The sequence below is a fragment of the Mobula hypostoma genome, chromosome 1 (genome assembly GCF_963921235.1).
Source record: "Mobula hypostoma chromosome 1, sMobHyp1.1, whole genome shotgun sequence".
Classification (NCBI taxonomy): Eukaryota; Metazoa; Chordata; class Chondrichthyes; order Myliobatiformes; family Myliobatidae; genus Mobula; species Mobula hypostoma.
This window is the reverse complement of record NC_086097.1, coordinates 189173336-189190732: the sequence shown is the minus strand read 5'-3', so window position 1 is coordinate 189190732 and position 17397 is coordinate 189173336. Positions and strand designations below refer to the sequence as shown.

Below are 17397 nucleotides of genomic sequence, written 5' to 3'. Positions count from 1 at the left end.
AACTTAATACGCGTCGGTCAGGCACACATTTCACCGTCCCTGACCAGGCGCCAGGCAAACCCTCGTAACTACAGTGCGTACAGTGAATGCCAAGGATTAACTTGGGGACCCAGTACACTCTTACAATTCACAACCTCGTTCCACTCCGCCACAGATCAGAGATAAAGCCTAATGTAAAGTAAAAGTGCGCGTTTCTCAGCCTCATCCCGCACCCACCAAAGCCGTCAAGATCTCAACTGGATTCTCTTTTCCCCGATTACATCTGTGACATAACGCACGTCGCTGATCCAATGGTGAGCAACCGTGCAGCCTATAAAAGCTGGTCCTTAGTCAAGGCGCGCTCCAGATATCAGCTCGTGTAATCTGAGGAAGCAACCGAAGCAGCGCACTCGGCGGCTACAACCATGTCGGCAACCTGGGGCTACGGACCAGACAACGGTGAGCTCTGCTCACCGCGACAACGCACAACCCTGGCGGGGACAAGGCTGAGGTGGCAGCTGCCCGAATCTGGCCAGTGATTGTCACGGTCCGCTGGCTCTGTCCTCCAAGCGGCCCGGCTCCGGGGAGGTTTAAAGAAACGTTCTGTCCGCCGAATTGTGATCTCTTTCCAGTGGCGAGCTGGTGTTTGAGACTTTCCTCCCTGCATTTAAATGCCCATTTCCACAGTTAATGTCCGTTTAAAAACGAAAGAACGTTAATATATTTATTGCAAGGAAATCTTGTTATCAGGGGTAAAAGGTTGAATGATTTAAGATTAACTAACATTGTAGGAAAGTGCACTTTGATATTTGTTGTCAAATTCAAATGCCTGATCGGAATTAATCATTGAGACAATTTGCCTTCAGCTCTATAGATTAACTATTTTAGTACAAACTACTAGGTGTCAGATTCACAGTCACGAGAAAAAAAATGTAACTGCTTTCCGGTTGCAAAATCGAAACTCTCCGCCCCCTCTTCCTTCAGTCAGGCTGCAGCCTTCAAGGAGCAGTGGGTGACCTTGGTTCTCATCTCACGCTGCAGGTCCGTCCCGTTGGGCTGAGATTTTCCCCGTGGCGAAGGAAGGCATCCGGCAGTCCCCCATCGATATTAAGAATGCGGAAACCAAGTACGACCCGAGCCTGAAGCCGCTGAGTCTCAACTACGACCCATCCGGCGCAAAGAGCCTCGTTAACAGCGGCATATCGGTCCAGGTGGATTTCGACGACAGCAAAGACCAATCTGGTTAGTAAAGATGTTGTGGTTGTATGGGAATGCTACTCGAACCTTGTTATAAATGACCGTTACCGAGAATGCGTCAGATTGTATGCTGCTGTCTTAGATTCGGGAAAGACGTGAAATGCGCGTTCAGGTTTAACTCTATCCTGCTGTACATTTCACAATAAAGAGCACGTTGGCGGACAGTTTCTAACTGCTGCTGTATTTAAAGTCGGGCAGTGAAAGCACTAAACCAATCTTTGCTTCATTCGTAATGATTGAGGGCGGAAATGTAGCGAGCGGTTAACGGCGTGAATAGTGATTATGAAGTCCGATTTTGATAGGGTCTACCTGCAATTCTGTAGGACTGCAAAGAATCCCAGAAGAGTTGAAAAGTTGCTTTGGGTGAACAAAGAAAACCGCTCGGATCGTTGCAGCAGTTGCTAAAAGAAACATAATTGAGTTTGAAGTTGAATATGTAATTGATTTGTCCCAATCGTAACTCTGTTTGCAACCAATAAAAAAAAGCACTCATACTAAACAAAGTTAGCGTGCCCGGCAAAATTATAACATATCTGCTTTAAAGTTCCCTGTTGCTTCCCCTCTACTGCTTGGTCACAACCCTAGCCAATCTACATTCTCAACCCAACCACTACTTATGCTGAGGGAGATTGGAATAGAGGACTTCAGAAGACCAGAGTGTTGGAAGGATGTGGTAGCGCGGATGGAGAAGAGTTTGACCAGGTTGTTGCCTGAAGTTGAACGTTTCAGTTCTGAGGAGTAATTGCAAGGGATTGTTCCTGTGGAATTGACAAGGCTGAAGGTGGGGGTGGGAGGTTGGGGAACCCCAATAAAAATACAAAACAAGATGAATCTATAATGTAGGTAGTAAGTAAAATGGTCCCATGGCAGAGGTATCCAAGCCCAGAGGCCATTGATTTTAAAACAAGAGATTTGCAGGAGATCGGACAAAGAATAATTTTTGCCTAGATGGTGGTAAAGTCTGGAACACTTTTTGTTTTGTTTTTTATTTTTATTTGAGCCAGTAAATGGAAGGGAGGTGTACGCAGAGCGGGCTATTTTTGGAGCTGGCGGCTTTGGCTCAATAGGCTTCGGCAAGAACAAGCGGAGGCTAAAGGTGCTTCTGAGTCAATTATCATTTATTTTTGATTGTAGCACTTAAGGTTGAGAAGCTAGAGCTAAAAGTATAAGAAGCTGAGCAAGAAGAGGCTGAGTAAGTGACCTAGGTGGGTGTGAAACTCGCAGGTTTCGGGGAGCAGGCGTAGTTAAGACTAGGTGAGCTTTTTTGTTGTCTGCAAGTCCCTAGACCCCAATTCAGTGTGGGCAAGATGGCAGTTAGGGCAGTAGAACTCTCTTCCTGTAAGGAGTGAGCTTTCAGGATGATGACTACACCTGCAGAAAGTGCACCTGACTTCAACTCCTGACTTCAAGGTCAAGGAACTGGAGCTGAAAGTACTCGGGTCTACCCAAGTGGCTGAAAACCTTACAGATGAAACTTTTACTGAATTGGTCACACCCAGCATGTAGGCTTCAGGTGACAGATGGGAAATAAGAAAGAGAAATAAGCAGAGTAAGTGGTAAGTGCAGGTTTTCCCTGTGGCCATTCCCCTCAGCATCAAGTATAGCCCTTTGGATACTGCTGGGGGGTGCAGGGTGACCTATCAGTGTAGCAGCCAGGCCAGTGGAACTGTGGTCAACTCTGAGGCTCAGCAGGGAAGGGTAATGTCAGGTAGAATGATCGTGATAGAAAACAAAACAATTATTTATTTATCAATTGCTATGCAGCATGGAGCAGGCTGTACTAGTCCTTTGAGCCACGCTGGGTTGCTAATGCATTGTGCTAGCCACTACACAACTGTGCCACCCTGGGAGGTTAGGGGGATGAACAGGGGATTCTTTGGCCACAAAAGAAACACCAGGATGGTGTTGGCTCCCAGGTGCTGGCATTAAGAACGTCTCAGAGCGGCTGCAGAATACTCTCAAGGAATAGATACAATAGGACAGAGTTTCAAGTGTGTGTATGTTAATGCTAGGAGTATTATGGGTAAAGGTGATGAACTTACAACATGGATCAATACATACAACTATGATACTGTGGCCATTACAGACATTGTATTGGGAGGGGGACAGGAATGGATGCTTACTGTCCCAGGGTTTAGATCTCTTACAAAAGGTAGAGAGGGAGGTAAGAGGTGAGGAAGTTACATTACTAATCAGGGACAATATCAGCTGCACTCAGGGGGAACATAATGGAGGGCTTATCCACTCAGTCTGTATGGGTGGAACTCAAATGGGAAAGGTGTAATCACTCAGATGGTATTGTGCTGCAGACCATCTAATAGCCACCACAACATTGAAGAACAGATATGCAGGAAGATTAAGGAAAGGTGTAAAGACAATAAGGCTGTTGTCATGGAGAACTTAACTTTCCTTGTGTAAATTGGGACCTTCTGAGTGTAAGTACAAGAGGTTGAGATGGGACAGAATTTGTTAGGGGCATCCAGGAGGGTTTCTTAAATCAATATGTAGATAGTCCAACACGAGAGGGGCTCTACTTGGTCTGGTGTTGGATAATGAGCCTAGCCAGGTGACCAACCCTTCAGTGGATGAAAAGTTGGGGAACATTGAACACAACTCCCTATGTTTTAAGATAGTTATAGATGAGGATAAGTATAGACCCTATGTGAGAGTATTGAACTAGGGCAGGGCAAATTATGTGAACATTAGGTAGGAACTAGGGAGAGTTAATTGAGAACAGCTGTTTTTGGAGAAAGTCCATGTCTGACATGGGAGATTGCTGGGGCCTTGACCAATATTTTTGTGTCCTCTCCAGCCACAGGTGAGGTCCCAGAGGACTGGTGAGTATCTTGTGCTGTTTCATTATTCAAGAAAGGAACCAGGGCTAATCCTGGAAACTGTAGACTGGTGAGTCTCATTAGCCAAAGCTACTGGAGAGAATTATCAGGGAAGGGATTTGTGAACCTTTGGAGAATCGTGGCCTAATTAAGAAGAGCCAGCATGACTTTGTGCAGGGCAGGTGTTGGTTGAGTTTTTTGACGAGGTGATGAGGGTGATTGATAATGGCAGTCCGCAGTTGGACCATTACAGAAATGAGCTGATTGTGGAGCAACTGTGCCGAGATAACCATCTCCCTGAAACAATAACCGGTCGAAGTCTACAGCAAGCTAAGAGAGCGCTTCCCCTTCAGTTTATTACTCACTTGCTGGCAAAGCTGTGGATGTTGTCTACATGAATGTTGCCCTAAGGTGGTTGAAAAGCTCCCTCACGGGAGACTCATCCAGAAGATTAAGATGTGTGGGATCCATGGTGAATTGGCTGTTTGGATTCAGAACTGGCTTGCCTGTAGAAGACAGAGGGTAGTGATTGAAGGAACTTGTTGTAGCTGGGGGTCTGTGTTTAGTGGTGTTCTGCAAGGATCTGTACCAGGACTTCTGCTGTCTGATGTATATATACATGACCTGGATATAAATGTAGATGGTTGGGTTAGTCAGTTTGCAGATGATATGAAAATCGGTGGTGTTGTGGATAGAGTAGAGGACTGTCATATACAGTGGGATATAGATCAGTTGAAGATATGGCTGGGAAATTGCAAATGGATTTTAACCCAGGCAAATGTAAAGTGTTGCATCTTGGTAGGTCAAATGTAAAGAGAGTACACTATTAAGGGTGTGGATGAGCAGAGGGATCTTCAGATCCAAGTTCATAGTTCCCTGAACGTGGCTACACGGGTTAAGAAGGCGTATGGCGTGCTTGACTTTATTAGTCGAAGCATTGAACTCAAAAGTCAATAAGTTACATTGCATTTTTATAAAATTCTAGTTATACTGCATCTGGAGTATTGCATACAATTCTGGCTGCCCTGCTATAGGAAGGCTTTGGAGAGTGTGCAGAAGAGTTTTACCAGGATGCTACTTGGATTAGAGGGCATGTGCTACAACAAGAAGTTGGACAGACTTTGGTTGCTTACTCCTGAGTGGCAGATTTTGAGGAAAGATCTGATAGAGGTTTATAAGATTATGAGAGGCATAGACAGTAGACAGGCAGGGCCTCAGCCTGAAATATCGACTGTTTATTCCTCTTCCTAGGTGCTGCCTGAGCTGCTGAGTTCCTCCAGAATTTTGTGTGTTCCCCAGACAGGCAGCATCTTTCTCGCAGGGTTGAAATGTCTAATATAAAAGGGCATGCATTTAAGGTGAGAGGGGGTAATTTCAAAGGAGATGTGAAGGACAAGTATTTTTATTTAGAGGTGGGTGCCTGGAGTGGTGGTAGAAGCTTCTCGGAGACATTTAGATAGATACATGAATGAGGGAACATTGAACCATATGTATATTGTATAGACAGAGGAGATTAGTTCGGTTGTCCATTTGATTATAATTTAATTTGATCAACACAATATTGTTGGCTGAAAGGCCTATTTGTGTGCTGTACTATTCTATGTTCCTGAGAAAGTATTAGAGGCAAGTAGTCATTACATTTAAGTAGTATCTGTACAAAAACCTGAATTGCCAAGGCATGACTGGCAATGGACTAAGTGGCTATAAACAGGATTGTGCAGGTGGGTACTTGACGGTTGACATGGTCCTAATGACCTTTTTCTGTACTATGTGCCCCTAACTCTAGGTTATCCAAAACTGCTGCTCAGGCTTTAACTTTCACATGTTCCATGCATCTTCACCTCTGTGCTCCATGTGACTTGGCTTCCAACCAAATGTAATTTAAATTGTCCTTTTCATATCCTTCCATTATCATGCTCCTTATCTTTAACATTACTTTCAGATATCCGAGTGTGCCATTCACCTCCATCTGGCCTTGTAAACACTCCTGAATCTAATCCATCTCCATTGGAGGTTGTCATTGGATGCCAAATACATCACTTCCGGAGTTCCTCCCTTAAACCTCTTTGCAGACCTCCTTCTCTTGTTTGAGTCTCCACTAAAATTGTTCTGTCTGTCTGTATCTTGTTTTACGGCTGTTGGCATCCAGCTTAATGGTGCGTTACCGCCACACTAAAATTGTTGTCCTTGGTGTCAAATTTTATTTGATGAATTTCCCATGAAGCACCTGGAGCCATTGACTCATGTTTTTAAAAAACTATAAATTTGGATATATCATACTTTTATTCAGAAGATACATTCTTCAATATGATAGAATTAATTACAGATATATTGTAATGTTTTTTTATTTGGTTACCTTGTTAATACTAATTCCTCTGTTACTTCAGTACTGTCAGGTGGCCCCATTAGTGGTAAATATCGGCTACGCCAGTTCCACTTGCACTGGGGAGCTTGTGATGAGCGTGGCAGTGAACATATAATAGATGGAAAACCTTATTCTGCAGAGGTAAGTATGCCTAAATGCTTGTGTTTGTAGGAAAAATGGGAGGTTTTTTGGTGCCTCTGATTAGTACAAGAAATGAAGGAGTTGAGCTTTGCTAAAAATGCTAGCTGCAAATACAAATATTAAAGTGAAAGGCAGTATTTGCCAAACTAATCAAAGTTTTTTTAAAAAAATGGATATGTTTGGCTGAGAATTACAAGGGTCCTTCATGAATATGTTAATATGACAAAATCATGTTTGTTCGTGGATATTGTAAGTTGTACTTGGGGCTAATTTTGCTGTTGGATTGCATGAGAACACTGACTCTAGGGAAAGCAAGACCATATTCTGACCTTTATAATAATTGCTCAAACACAAGCTGATTAAATTGAAGATGTAATATGGAAGAATTTTATAAAAAATAGTTAAGAAGACACCAGAGAAAGGGAACATGTTTATTCTCTTGTAATTTCTATTTCCTTTCTGCTCAGTTTTCATGTTTCTTCTTTTTGACAAGCTGTTTAGTGTCTGAGATTAAGAAAGAACCTTTCGATAAAATATATAAATATATTTTGAGATATGCATTGAATATTTCTGCCATACCTTGGCTGTTTATATTTGGGTTAACCTTTTGAAGATAATTTTGGTAAGATAAAATGATTTTCTAAAGGATCAGGGTATCTTAAGAATTTCAAAAAACCAGGCATCCAGTGTAACTCTCCTCTTAATAGTGACTGACAAAATGTGCAGTTTCTGTATGAATTGAGTAAATCCCTCCTGTGTTTGGTGCTAATATATATTAAAAGCTCAGCCTGGAATTTCACAGCGACTAAATCATTTTTTGAGTAAATAATCCTCAGTGTGTATATATTTCCTCCATAACAGTCAGTACTCAAAAGAAAAAACAACAACTAAGGGTATACTGAAACCTAAGGGACTAGTTAGTGCCAGACTTGGAGTAACTTGTATTGCAAACACAAGTCAAATCTAAGAGGAGGTCAAAGCAAAAGGCTTTGGGTATTGGAAGTCTGGATTAATATTAAAACATGCTGGAAACATTAATCAGATCAAGCAATTTTGTTAGTGAATGAAGTTAGAGCCAAGGCAAGAGAAAGTGGTAGGATGATGGTACAAGTCACATTTAAGCGGTGAGAATGAGAAAATGTTGTAACTCTGGCAAAGAAATTGTCTTTATGGTCTAGGAAAATGGCAGAAGAAAGGTGAGTCGCTTCCTTTCCCTTCCGCTATCCCGCAGTAACCATTTCATATGGAGCCACGTTAGTCTTTTTATCTTTAAGCAATTAATCTTGACCCTTCATCACACTTTTTTCTTTCCCTTGCTTCTATTTATTTTGGTCTTCATCTCAGAAGTCCACTTATGATGAAAAGACATAGACCTGAAATGTTTATTCCTGTAGCAATGCTATATTTGATAAGCCACCAAAATGAAAGTATAAATGAACAGTGTGATTGTGTGATTTAACATGTGTCTTCGTAAATTGGCCCTGATGATGAATTTTCAGCACCATTATATCTGAGTAAGGTTTAGTCACTCAACCTGCCAATAGCTCAGCCCTAGCTGGGGTATCGTCATCAAACATGCTCGAGCAAGATTGAGCACATTGTGATTGAAAAGTATGAATTCTTACTTTTCTTTAATGTACTTGCCAGAAGCAAGTTTCAACTAAGTCTGTTGCTCTATTTGCAGCTTCACTTGGTACACTGGAATGCAGAAAAATATCCCAGTTTTGAAGTGGCTGCTAAAGAACCTGATGGCTTGGCTGTAATTGGTGTCTTCGTAAAGGTACAAATGAATATTCGATATGCTATCTTTATATTAAATTTTTAAAAAGCCAACACTTTTTTTTTCCAAAAACAAGGAATTTCTATACTGTGTAGAATTCCACATGGGGTGAAATTAGATTTACGGAAGTTAGTGTGTCAGTCGCTTGTTAAACACTGTTCAATGTACAGTATTTCTATAGATTTGAATATTGTGGCTGTTTTGATGATTGCTGCATTCATTTGGAAGTTTTCTGCACTTGTTATTATCTACGTACCGCCTTAGATTTGCTATAATCAACTACCAATGCAGAAATAACAAAGGTCAACAAAGGTTAATAGTCTTTACTATATGAACTTGTGACAGATCCACAAAAGACTACAAACAGGAAATGGATACAGATACAGCAACTAGGTGGTATTTTGCAAAGACAGCAGGCAAATTGTGTTCTCAAACAATAAGCATGTGTTCCATAACAAGATTGTTATCACACTCATCCAGTGCATATTTGGAAACTATTCCAATAACTTGGAAAATGTTATGAATTTAACATAATGCACCTGCCATTTTTCTGATTTGATTTTTGAAGTGGAGTTGTGCAGTACCAGTTGACCCTGCCTTATACTTACCAAAAATTGAAGTAGTTTAACATCACAGTTTCAAAGTTCAAAGTACATGTACAGTATGTCACCATATACAACTCTGAGATTGGTTTTCTTGTGGGCATACTCAGTAAATCCAAGAACCATAATAGTATTAATGAAAGACCATACCCAACAGGACAGAGAAGCAGACAATGTGCAAAAGAGAACAAACTCTGCAAACACTGAAGAAAAAAAAATAAGCAATAGGTATCAAACATGAGATAGTCCTTGAAAGTGAATCCATTAGTTGTGGGAACAGTTCAGTGAAGGGGCATGTGAATTTGTCCCGATGGTTCAAGAGCCTGATGACTGAGGTGTAATAACTGTTCCTGAGCCTGGTGGTATAAACCCTGAGGCTTCTGTACCGCTTCCTTGATAGCAGCAGTGGGAAAAGAGCATGGCCTGGGTGGCGGGGTTTGCCGATGATGAATGCCTCCTGTGACAGTGCTCCTTGTAGATGTGCTCATTGGTGGGGAGGGCTTTACCCATGATAGACTGGGCTATATCTACTATTTATTGTAGGATTTTGCATTCAGCGGCTTTGGTGTTTCCAGAACAGGCTATGATGCAACCAATCAATACACAGTCCACCACACATCTATAGAAGTTTGTCAAAGTTTTAGATGTCATGCGAAATCTTTGCAAATTTCAAAGGAAGTAGAGGTGCTGCCATACATTCTTCATAATTGCAAGATGCCTGACCAAACTGAACACTCAGAAATCGAGAACATTAATATATCTCATTATCCTTTAATATTGAAGCAAATGTAAACCTTTCTCAGATAAACTGAGTTAATTAATTAGTTTCAACTTTAGTAATTGGTTAGATTCATTGAATGCCAAAGCACAGGCATCCATTTAGAATATTGCTTGTACCTGTTAGTTGGTAGAGCAATATGAAACCTCCCACTAGCCCTGCTTTCCTCAAAACCCGGTGTTTTCCTTCTGTGATTACCTAGTTCTTGCAAATGCTGCTTTTGAATCCACTTACACTCACTGAATTAGAAAGTTTCAGACTGTAACTTTTGTTTACTTAAATATTCCTTCCTCTGTGGTTCCTTGACTTTTACTTCGAAACCTACTTCATTATTTTACTTGGAGACATTGGAATCTGACCCACTCTACCGAAAATTATTCAGCTAGGATACAAGACAGTTTTGTAATACTGCTTTAGGAATTTTGTTCATTTGCATCATACAGCTATATATATATCATTTGTACATATATGGTAGTACATTGCTAGGATGCAGTACAGGAACTATTTTACAGCAACTCTAATAAATCAGTTTCTCTTGGTGCTAGGAAGCTCAAGGTTTTTATTAAAAAAAAGCAGTTGACCTCCTTGATGCTGTGGAGACCCACCAGCCTGAACAACACATCTATTGTCATTTTTCATTGCAATTACATCTGACTTAGAGTTCCCTGGTTCTCCATCACCACCACAGAAACTTAGCAAAACCCACATTCAGCTTATGGGAATCTAGAACCAGGCACTCTGAATGCCCGCTCTGTGACTCTTTTCCCTTGCAAGTTTTTTTTTAAAATTAAATGCTCTGAATTGAAATGTTGAAACTTGTAGATTTTCAATGGCCTATTTGTAATTACATTATATACTGATTGTAAGTAAATTTGCCTGAAATTTGCCTCAGTTACACAGCAAAATTGTTTCTTTCATGGAGTTCATTTTAAACTTTTCATTCAACTTGTGAGCATTCCTTAGTACATTGTCATGTGAGCAACCATCATCTGAGCTCAATAATACCAGGCACTATTATAACAATTGTTTAGAAACATACCAAGTTTCAAGAATAACCTTTGAAAGTTTTTTTTTAAAAAAGCATATAGTATCTGCTGTAAGCAAGGGCAAATTAAACTGGCTAAGTAATGAAACGTGGCCTAATGGTAGTGGTATTCTTTCCTTGGTGATGTAGCTTCTCTGAGGTGTGAACTGAATCACCACAGGAATCATGATGGGTAGTTGTCTGATCAAATATCTTTTGTAAATTTCAGGTATCAGATGAAAATCCGGCCCTGCAAAGAGTTATTAGTTCGCTGGAGACTGTCAAAATGAAGGTACATTGAATCCTATTTTGTACAACTTTCAGATGTATTAATGTAAATGTAAATTGACACCTGCTTAATTCTATTATTACAATCCAATTGTTCAAGACCAAGTGAAGACTTGCCCTTGTGGTAACCGTTTATTCTATGCAAAGGTGAAATCTGGCATAATGCTGGTTAAGGATTGAAATCATGCTTTGTGTATGAACAACTAATTAACTGTGCAGCGTAGTAGCATAGCGGTTAGTGTAACGCTATTACAGTGCCTGCCATTGGGTTTCATTGCCAGCACTGTCTGTAAGGAGTTTGCATGCTCTCCCTGTGAGCACATGGGTTTCTTGCTCTGGTTTCCTCCCACGTAATAGTGAGTAGGTTAATTGGTCACATGGGTGTGATTGGGTGAGACAGCTTGTTGGGCCAGAAGGACCTATTATGTCTTATCTTCAGATTTAAAAAATTAACATTTGTCAGATTGTCCACATGTCCTTGTATTTATGAGTTTAGGATGTTTGGACAACAACCCTTGTTAAATCAGTGGGGAAATGCACTACATTTGCATATCCCACAATAGCACTTTGTATCTAGCATGTGTGTTGCATTTTTAGTAGATCCCCAAGAAGCAGAGGTCTCCATCAGAACACATTCCAATTTAGTTCTATTTCAGTTATTCGCTTATTCTGAATATTCCAATTTTTATTATCTTCAACAATCTTTAATTCAAGTCTGGAGCTAGTTTGTATGTTGGTGACATTTGGTACCCAGCAGTCTTTTTGTAAAGAAAATAGCCTTGTCTTGGATATCTTGCATATGTGTAACTATTAAATAGCATATGGGGGTGTGAAAGTTACTTTGCACTCAGATCTCTCTCTTTATGATAGTTTGATGTCTTAACTTCATATTGTGCTACCACTCAACATTTCCTGCTTTTTAACACTCTCCTATTAAGAATGACTGGAATAAGTGGACTAGGGCCCACAGTTCTTCATATCTCATTGTAATTACATGCATTTTGACCTTAATTAAATTTGCATTAAATTAGTGTCCACACTGAGTAGAAACTAACCATTTAACATGTGCGTCTTTAATATATTCTTAGATTTTGCTACATGCCACAGCCAGTATTTACTCCCATCCCTCTTTCACTTTCTGAAGTGATGCTGTTGTACATTTTCAAGGTGCTATTTTGGTAGTGGTTCTTTAGAGCATTTAAACACAACAAAAAAAGAATGCCAACTTTTATCCAAGATGGATCGTTGGGTGAGCAGAACTTGTAGACAGTGGCGTATATACATTTCATCCATGTTCATTAGATCTTTAAGACCCTTGGCTTCAATCTTCTTGTGCAATTGGATCCTCATTTTCCTCACTTGCAGACCCCAGTCAGTTCAGACTAGCAACAACATCTCCTCCACAATCACCAGGACAGGTCTTAGCCCCCTGCTCTAATCGCTTATACTTATGACTGTAAGGCTAAACACAGCTCCAACATCATAGTTCAGTTTGCTGATGACTCCATTGTCGTAGGGTAAATAAAAAGTGGTGACAAATCAGCATTTAGGAGGGAGATTGAAAATCTGGCTGAGTGGTGCAACAACAGCAACTTCTCATTCAATGTCAGCAAGTCCAAGGACCTGATTACTGACTTTCAGGAGAAGGAAACCAGAGATACAATTCCTTGGCATTATTATTTCAGAGGGCCTGTCCTCGGCCCAACACGCAAGTGCATTTGCGAAGAAAACATGGCAGCGCCTCTACTTTAGAAGTTTGCAAAGATTCAGTATAACATCTAAAACTTTGACAAACTGCTATAGATATGTGTGAAAATATATTCACTGGTTGTATCATGGCCTGGTATGAAAATGCCAATCCCCTTGAACAGAAAATTCTACATAGAGTAGTGGATACGGCCCAGTCCATCATAGGTAAAGCACTTCTCACCATTGGGCACATCTACACAAAGCAGCATCCATTATCAAGGAACCCCCACCACACAGGCCATGCTCTCCTCTCACTACCATCAGAAGCCCTGGGACCCTCACCACCAGGATCTGGAACAGTTACTACCCCTCAACCACCAGGCTCTTGAACCAGAGGGGATAACTTTACTCACCCCATCAATGAACTCTTCCCACAACCTATGGACTCCCTTTCAAGGACTCTTCATCTCACGTTCTCTACTTGGTGGTTACTTATTTTTCTGTTGGGTTTAAGGCACCATCCCAAGGAATTTATGCAGTGCTATTCATAATTTGAGAAGGGTGACCTCCTAAATCCCTTATTTTTACTTTGAAGGTGATCTGATTTCTGTGGCATTCAGTCCTACGAGCTCCTTGATGTGATGCTCATGAAAATGTTACCATGATGGAAAGGCAGTCACATTCACCTTCTCACTGAAATTTGAATCATTTTTTCCCATGGGTTTGGAACAATGCAGTTATGGGGTATGGTTCTGACCAGACTGAAGGGCAGCATCATGAACAGTCTACTGACGAGCAAGAGTTACTTAATGGCACCATTGAAAAGTTTTTACATTGCAGATTGTTGCTTAATGGGACATTAACTAGTGTGATTATATTTATTCTGCGCTTGACAGGCCTTGTTTGACTATGCTTTCCTGTCCCTATTTATCATTCAAACTGAACTTATTGGTTTCTTTTCTACAAGCTTTGATACATATAACAGAAAGGAAAATGAACCTGTGGGGGGGAAAAAAACTTCAATTTTCTAAGTGTTTTTGAAATGTGTGGGGAAAAAATAGGATTAGAATTGCTACTTTGAGGGTGGTACAAACAGTTAAATGAAGGAGCAGGCACTGTTGTGTTTTGAATAGGATTGCCTTGCCTTTCAATATCTGCTACCTACAAGCATTCCTGTCGAAGATGCAGTTGTGTACTAAGGCGTTTGGGGAAAACTGATCAGTCACCTACATATGTTCAGCATCTGCATCTAGCTTCATGCAGTGGTTGTTATTTGTAAACCTTGAAAAAATTATACCTGGTAAGCACGAGGCATTGTTAATGACTGCATTATTAATTTGTGTAAATTGCTGCTTTGGTATTCATTACAGCTACATATACTTTTTATTTATTATCCTTCTTTAGGGTTCAAGAATTGAGTTCAAAGACTTTAACCCTAGCATTCTGCTGCCATCGAGTCTCAGTTATTGGACTTATCTGGGATCCTTGACAACTCCTCCTCTATATGAGAGTGTCATCTGGATTGTGCTTAAGGAACCTATTCCTATTAGCAAAGAACAGGTGAATATAAAGAACATATCATGTCTGCAAAACTTACTCACTCAGGGACACAATAAAATCAAGTTAATGTGTCGAGTATTCGGCCCATGATGACTGACGAGAAAAGCTCGTTTATCTCAACAATAACAGAGTGCTATCGGTCAGTGAGAACCAACTCAGTCACATACAGGCAAGGAAGGAGATTATTCCACACCTCAGGGTGGCACACAAACACACAAGAAACAACTGAATAACCTGAGCTAAAATAAATTAACATCTCATTATAATTCTACTGAGCACGCGTACCAGAAGCTTTTAAAAGCCACTCAGAATGCTGGGCTGTGCTGTCAACCATGCCCCCAGAGTGCCACAGTGATTTAACTATGTCATCATTTAAGAGATTTGTTTCAGCTGCTAATAGTGCCAGAAAAGCTCAGCAGGTCAGACTGCATCTGAGTATTTCCAGCCTTTAATGTTTTTATTTCAGATTTACAGAATAGAAATGGGCATTTTGGCCTATTTGCTGCCCTGGTCTGCCTGGTCCTATCCTCTGCACCCAGGCCATAGCCCACCATACCCCTTTTCATCCATGTACCTATCCAAACTTCTCTTAAATGTTACAGTTGAACCTCCATCTGCCACTTCTGCTAGCAGCTTGTTCAATATTCTCACCACCCTCTGAGTGAAGAAGCTCCCCCTCATATTCACCTCAAATATTTCACCTTTCCCCCTTAAAACCTCTATTTCTATTCTCACACAACTTCAGGGGATAAAAAGCCCTCGTGCATTCACCTTGTCTGTACCCCACACAATTTTGCATACCTCAATAAAATCTCCCCATATCCACCTGTGCTCCAGGGAAAGAGGTCCTGAGCCATTTAGCCAGTGACACCCTGGTAGATTTGCTCTGCATTCTTTCAGCTTGTAAATTTCCTGTAGATAAATGAGCTGAACTGCACACATTATTGCACACCTAGCCTCACCAACGTCTTGAACAATTTCAACATAACATTCCGATACTAAATGCCCTGATTTATGAAGGCCAAGGTGCCAAAAGCTCTTTATAATTCTATCTACTTGTGATGCCACTTTTGAGGAATTATAAATCTGTATTCCCAGTTCCCTTTGTTTTACCGCACGCCTCAGTGTCCTACCATACTGATGCACCATCAATAACTTCAAAAGACTAGAAGTAGAGTAAGTACTGAAAGGCTTTTAGTAGCAGTAAAATGTGACCTCCATCATGCTGAGTATCTGCCCCTGAACTGAGAAGGAGGAGCAATGGCGCAATCGCCTTTATTCAGGGTTCTGTGGAAGGAGCCACAGGAGCAGTCAGCAGAAGGGCGTGTCCAGACAGGTAACCCAGTTACAACATATATATATAGTTTACCACACATGCAACATCTCACATTTGTCTGCATTAAATTCAATCTGCCATTTCTCAGCCCATTTTCTCTGCTGGTCCACATCAAGCAGCAAGCTTTGATAGCCTTGCTCACTGATCAGAATACCCCTAATTTTGATGTCATCCACAAATCTACAGATTCAGTTCACCACATTATCATCCAGATAATTGACATAGATGATAACAATGGACTTGGTACTCAGCCCTATGGCATACCACTAGTCACAGGCCTCCAGTATTGAATTCTCATGTGTTTGACTTAAATCTGTGGCTTTTAAGTTTAATTGCAGCAGAAAGTAAATTTGAGCATATACTTTGACATTGTCAAGTAATGGTGGCAACGTTTGATTGTTTTGTATTGAAAGAATGTTGATGGAAAAGGCTTGGACTGAGGTAGTGCAATGGCAGACTTAAACTTACTCTTATCTTCAAATTTTCCAGATGGCAAAGTTCCGCACCCTGCAGTTCACGGGACCAGATGATCTCATGCAGAGCAACTTCAGACCTCCCCAGCCTCTGAACAACAGGGTGGTCCAAAGAAATTTCCAATAAGATTTGGGATTTGCAGACAGTCAGCAGCTTGCTTTCCTGAACAAATCTAAACAATAGCTAGTGGTTATTCCCTTGCACAGTAGGTGTAATCGGCAGCCATCCTCAAGCACAAATAAGTAAATTTGATCATTAGAGACTGTGGCTGCCATGATAAAGTTCCTGTAACCTTGCCACCTAGCAATATGTAAAGCAATTAGTTGTGTTTAAATAAGACTTGAAAGCAATCTATCGGAAGATTACGCTATAGCACTGAATATATTCAAGTTTATATGAAGGTATTTTTGAGTTGACTGCAAGATGATTTACAATGCTAATTATATTGAATGTTTTTGAAGAGCTTATTCATAGAATTATTTTGACCAATGCAATAAGTTATAGGCCATTGTAATAAGTAAATTAATGTTTCACTATATCATTGTGCTGTTATCTTTGAACTAAATTATCACCATGTGGTAAAAGTAGATTTTTGGTGCTTAATTCTTTAGTTCCCACTTTTGACCCCTGTTGATACCAAGCAGTTTATTATTTATTTTTTCAATCAGTGGGGACTGTGGTGGAGCAGTGGAATGAATCTTTAGTAGTTTTTGATAAAGCTTCTCTTTGCATAAAACCATTCCCAAACCAAGCCTTTTGATCTTTTAAATTCACCCCTGCCACTGCTTTCACTGATTACTCACATCTTATTCTTACTTCTGACTTTAACTATTTAGATGTTTTAAAGTTAGTTAGTTAATACTAGGAATACTCTAACCTTCCCAAGTGATTAAAAAAAAAACCTGATTCTGATATCCTTCCCCTCTGTTTCTGTACATTTGGTGGAATAAGTTTTTAGTCCAGCTTCTGCTTATCACATGCCATCAACAAAGTCTTTGATTAGTTGATCCATAACAGTAGTGGAGTCATTGTAAGTTTGGTGAATACAGAGTAAATTAATTTGAAACTGATCCGCCCTTTGTTTTATTAATGGGATGTCATAAATCATTAGAGTAATATATTTTGAGCTCTCAGTAAAGAATCCTCACACATTTATTAACATTGACATGGTTGAAAGTTTTGTACAAACAATCTCTGAGGATGAAACTGAGGGCCATGTTAGCTTGACTGCTTTATCAATGACCTTCCCTTCATCATAAGGTCAAAAATACTCTCTGTGGCCACCTTATT

The 17397-nt window shown here is 40.4% G+C and overlaps 1 protein-coding gene across 1 annotated transcript; it reads left to right on the top strand.

Annotated features, from left to right (window-relative positions):
* The first annotated feature begins 289 nt into the window (after nt 1-289).
* Nucleotides 290-17177, top strand: LOC134353634 (carbonic anhydrase 13-like). Its single transcript, XM_063061792.1, has 7 exons — nt 290-438; nt 1021-1221; nt 6458-6576; nt 8261-8356; nt 10990-11052; nt 14142-14297; nt 16123-17177. The coding sequence occupies exons 1-7, from the start codon at nt 405-407 to the stop codon at nt 16231-16233; spliced, it is 780 nt and encodes a 259-aa protein (XP_062917862.1). The 5' UTR covers nt 290-404; the 3' UTR covers nt 16234-17177.
* The last annotated feature ends 220 nt before the right edge of the window (nt 17178-17397 follow it).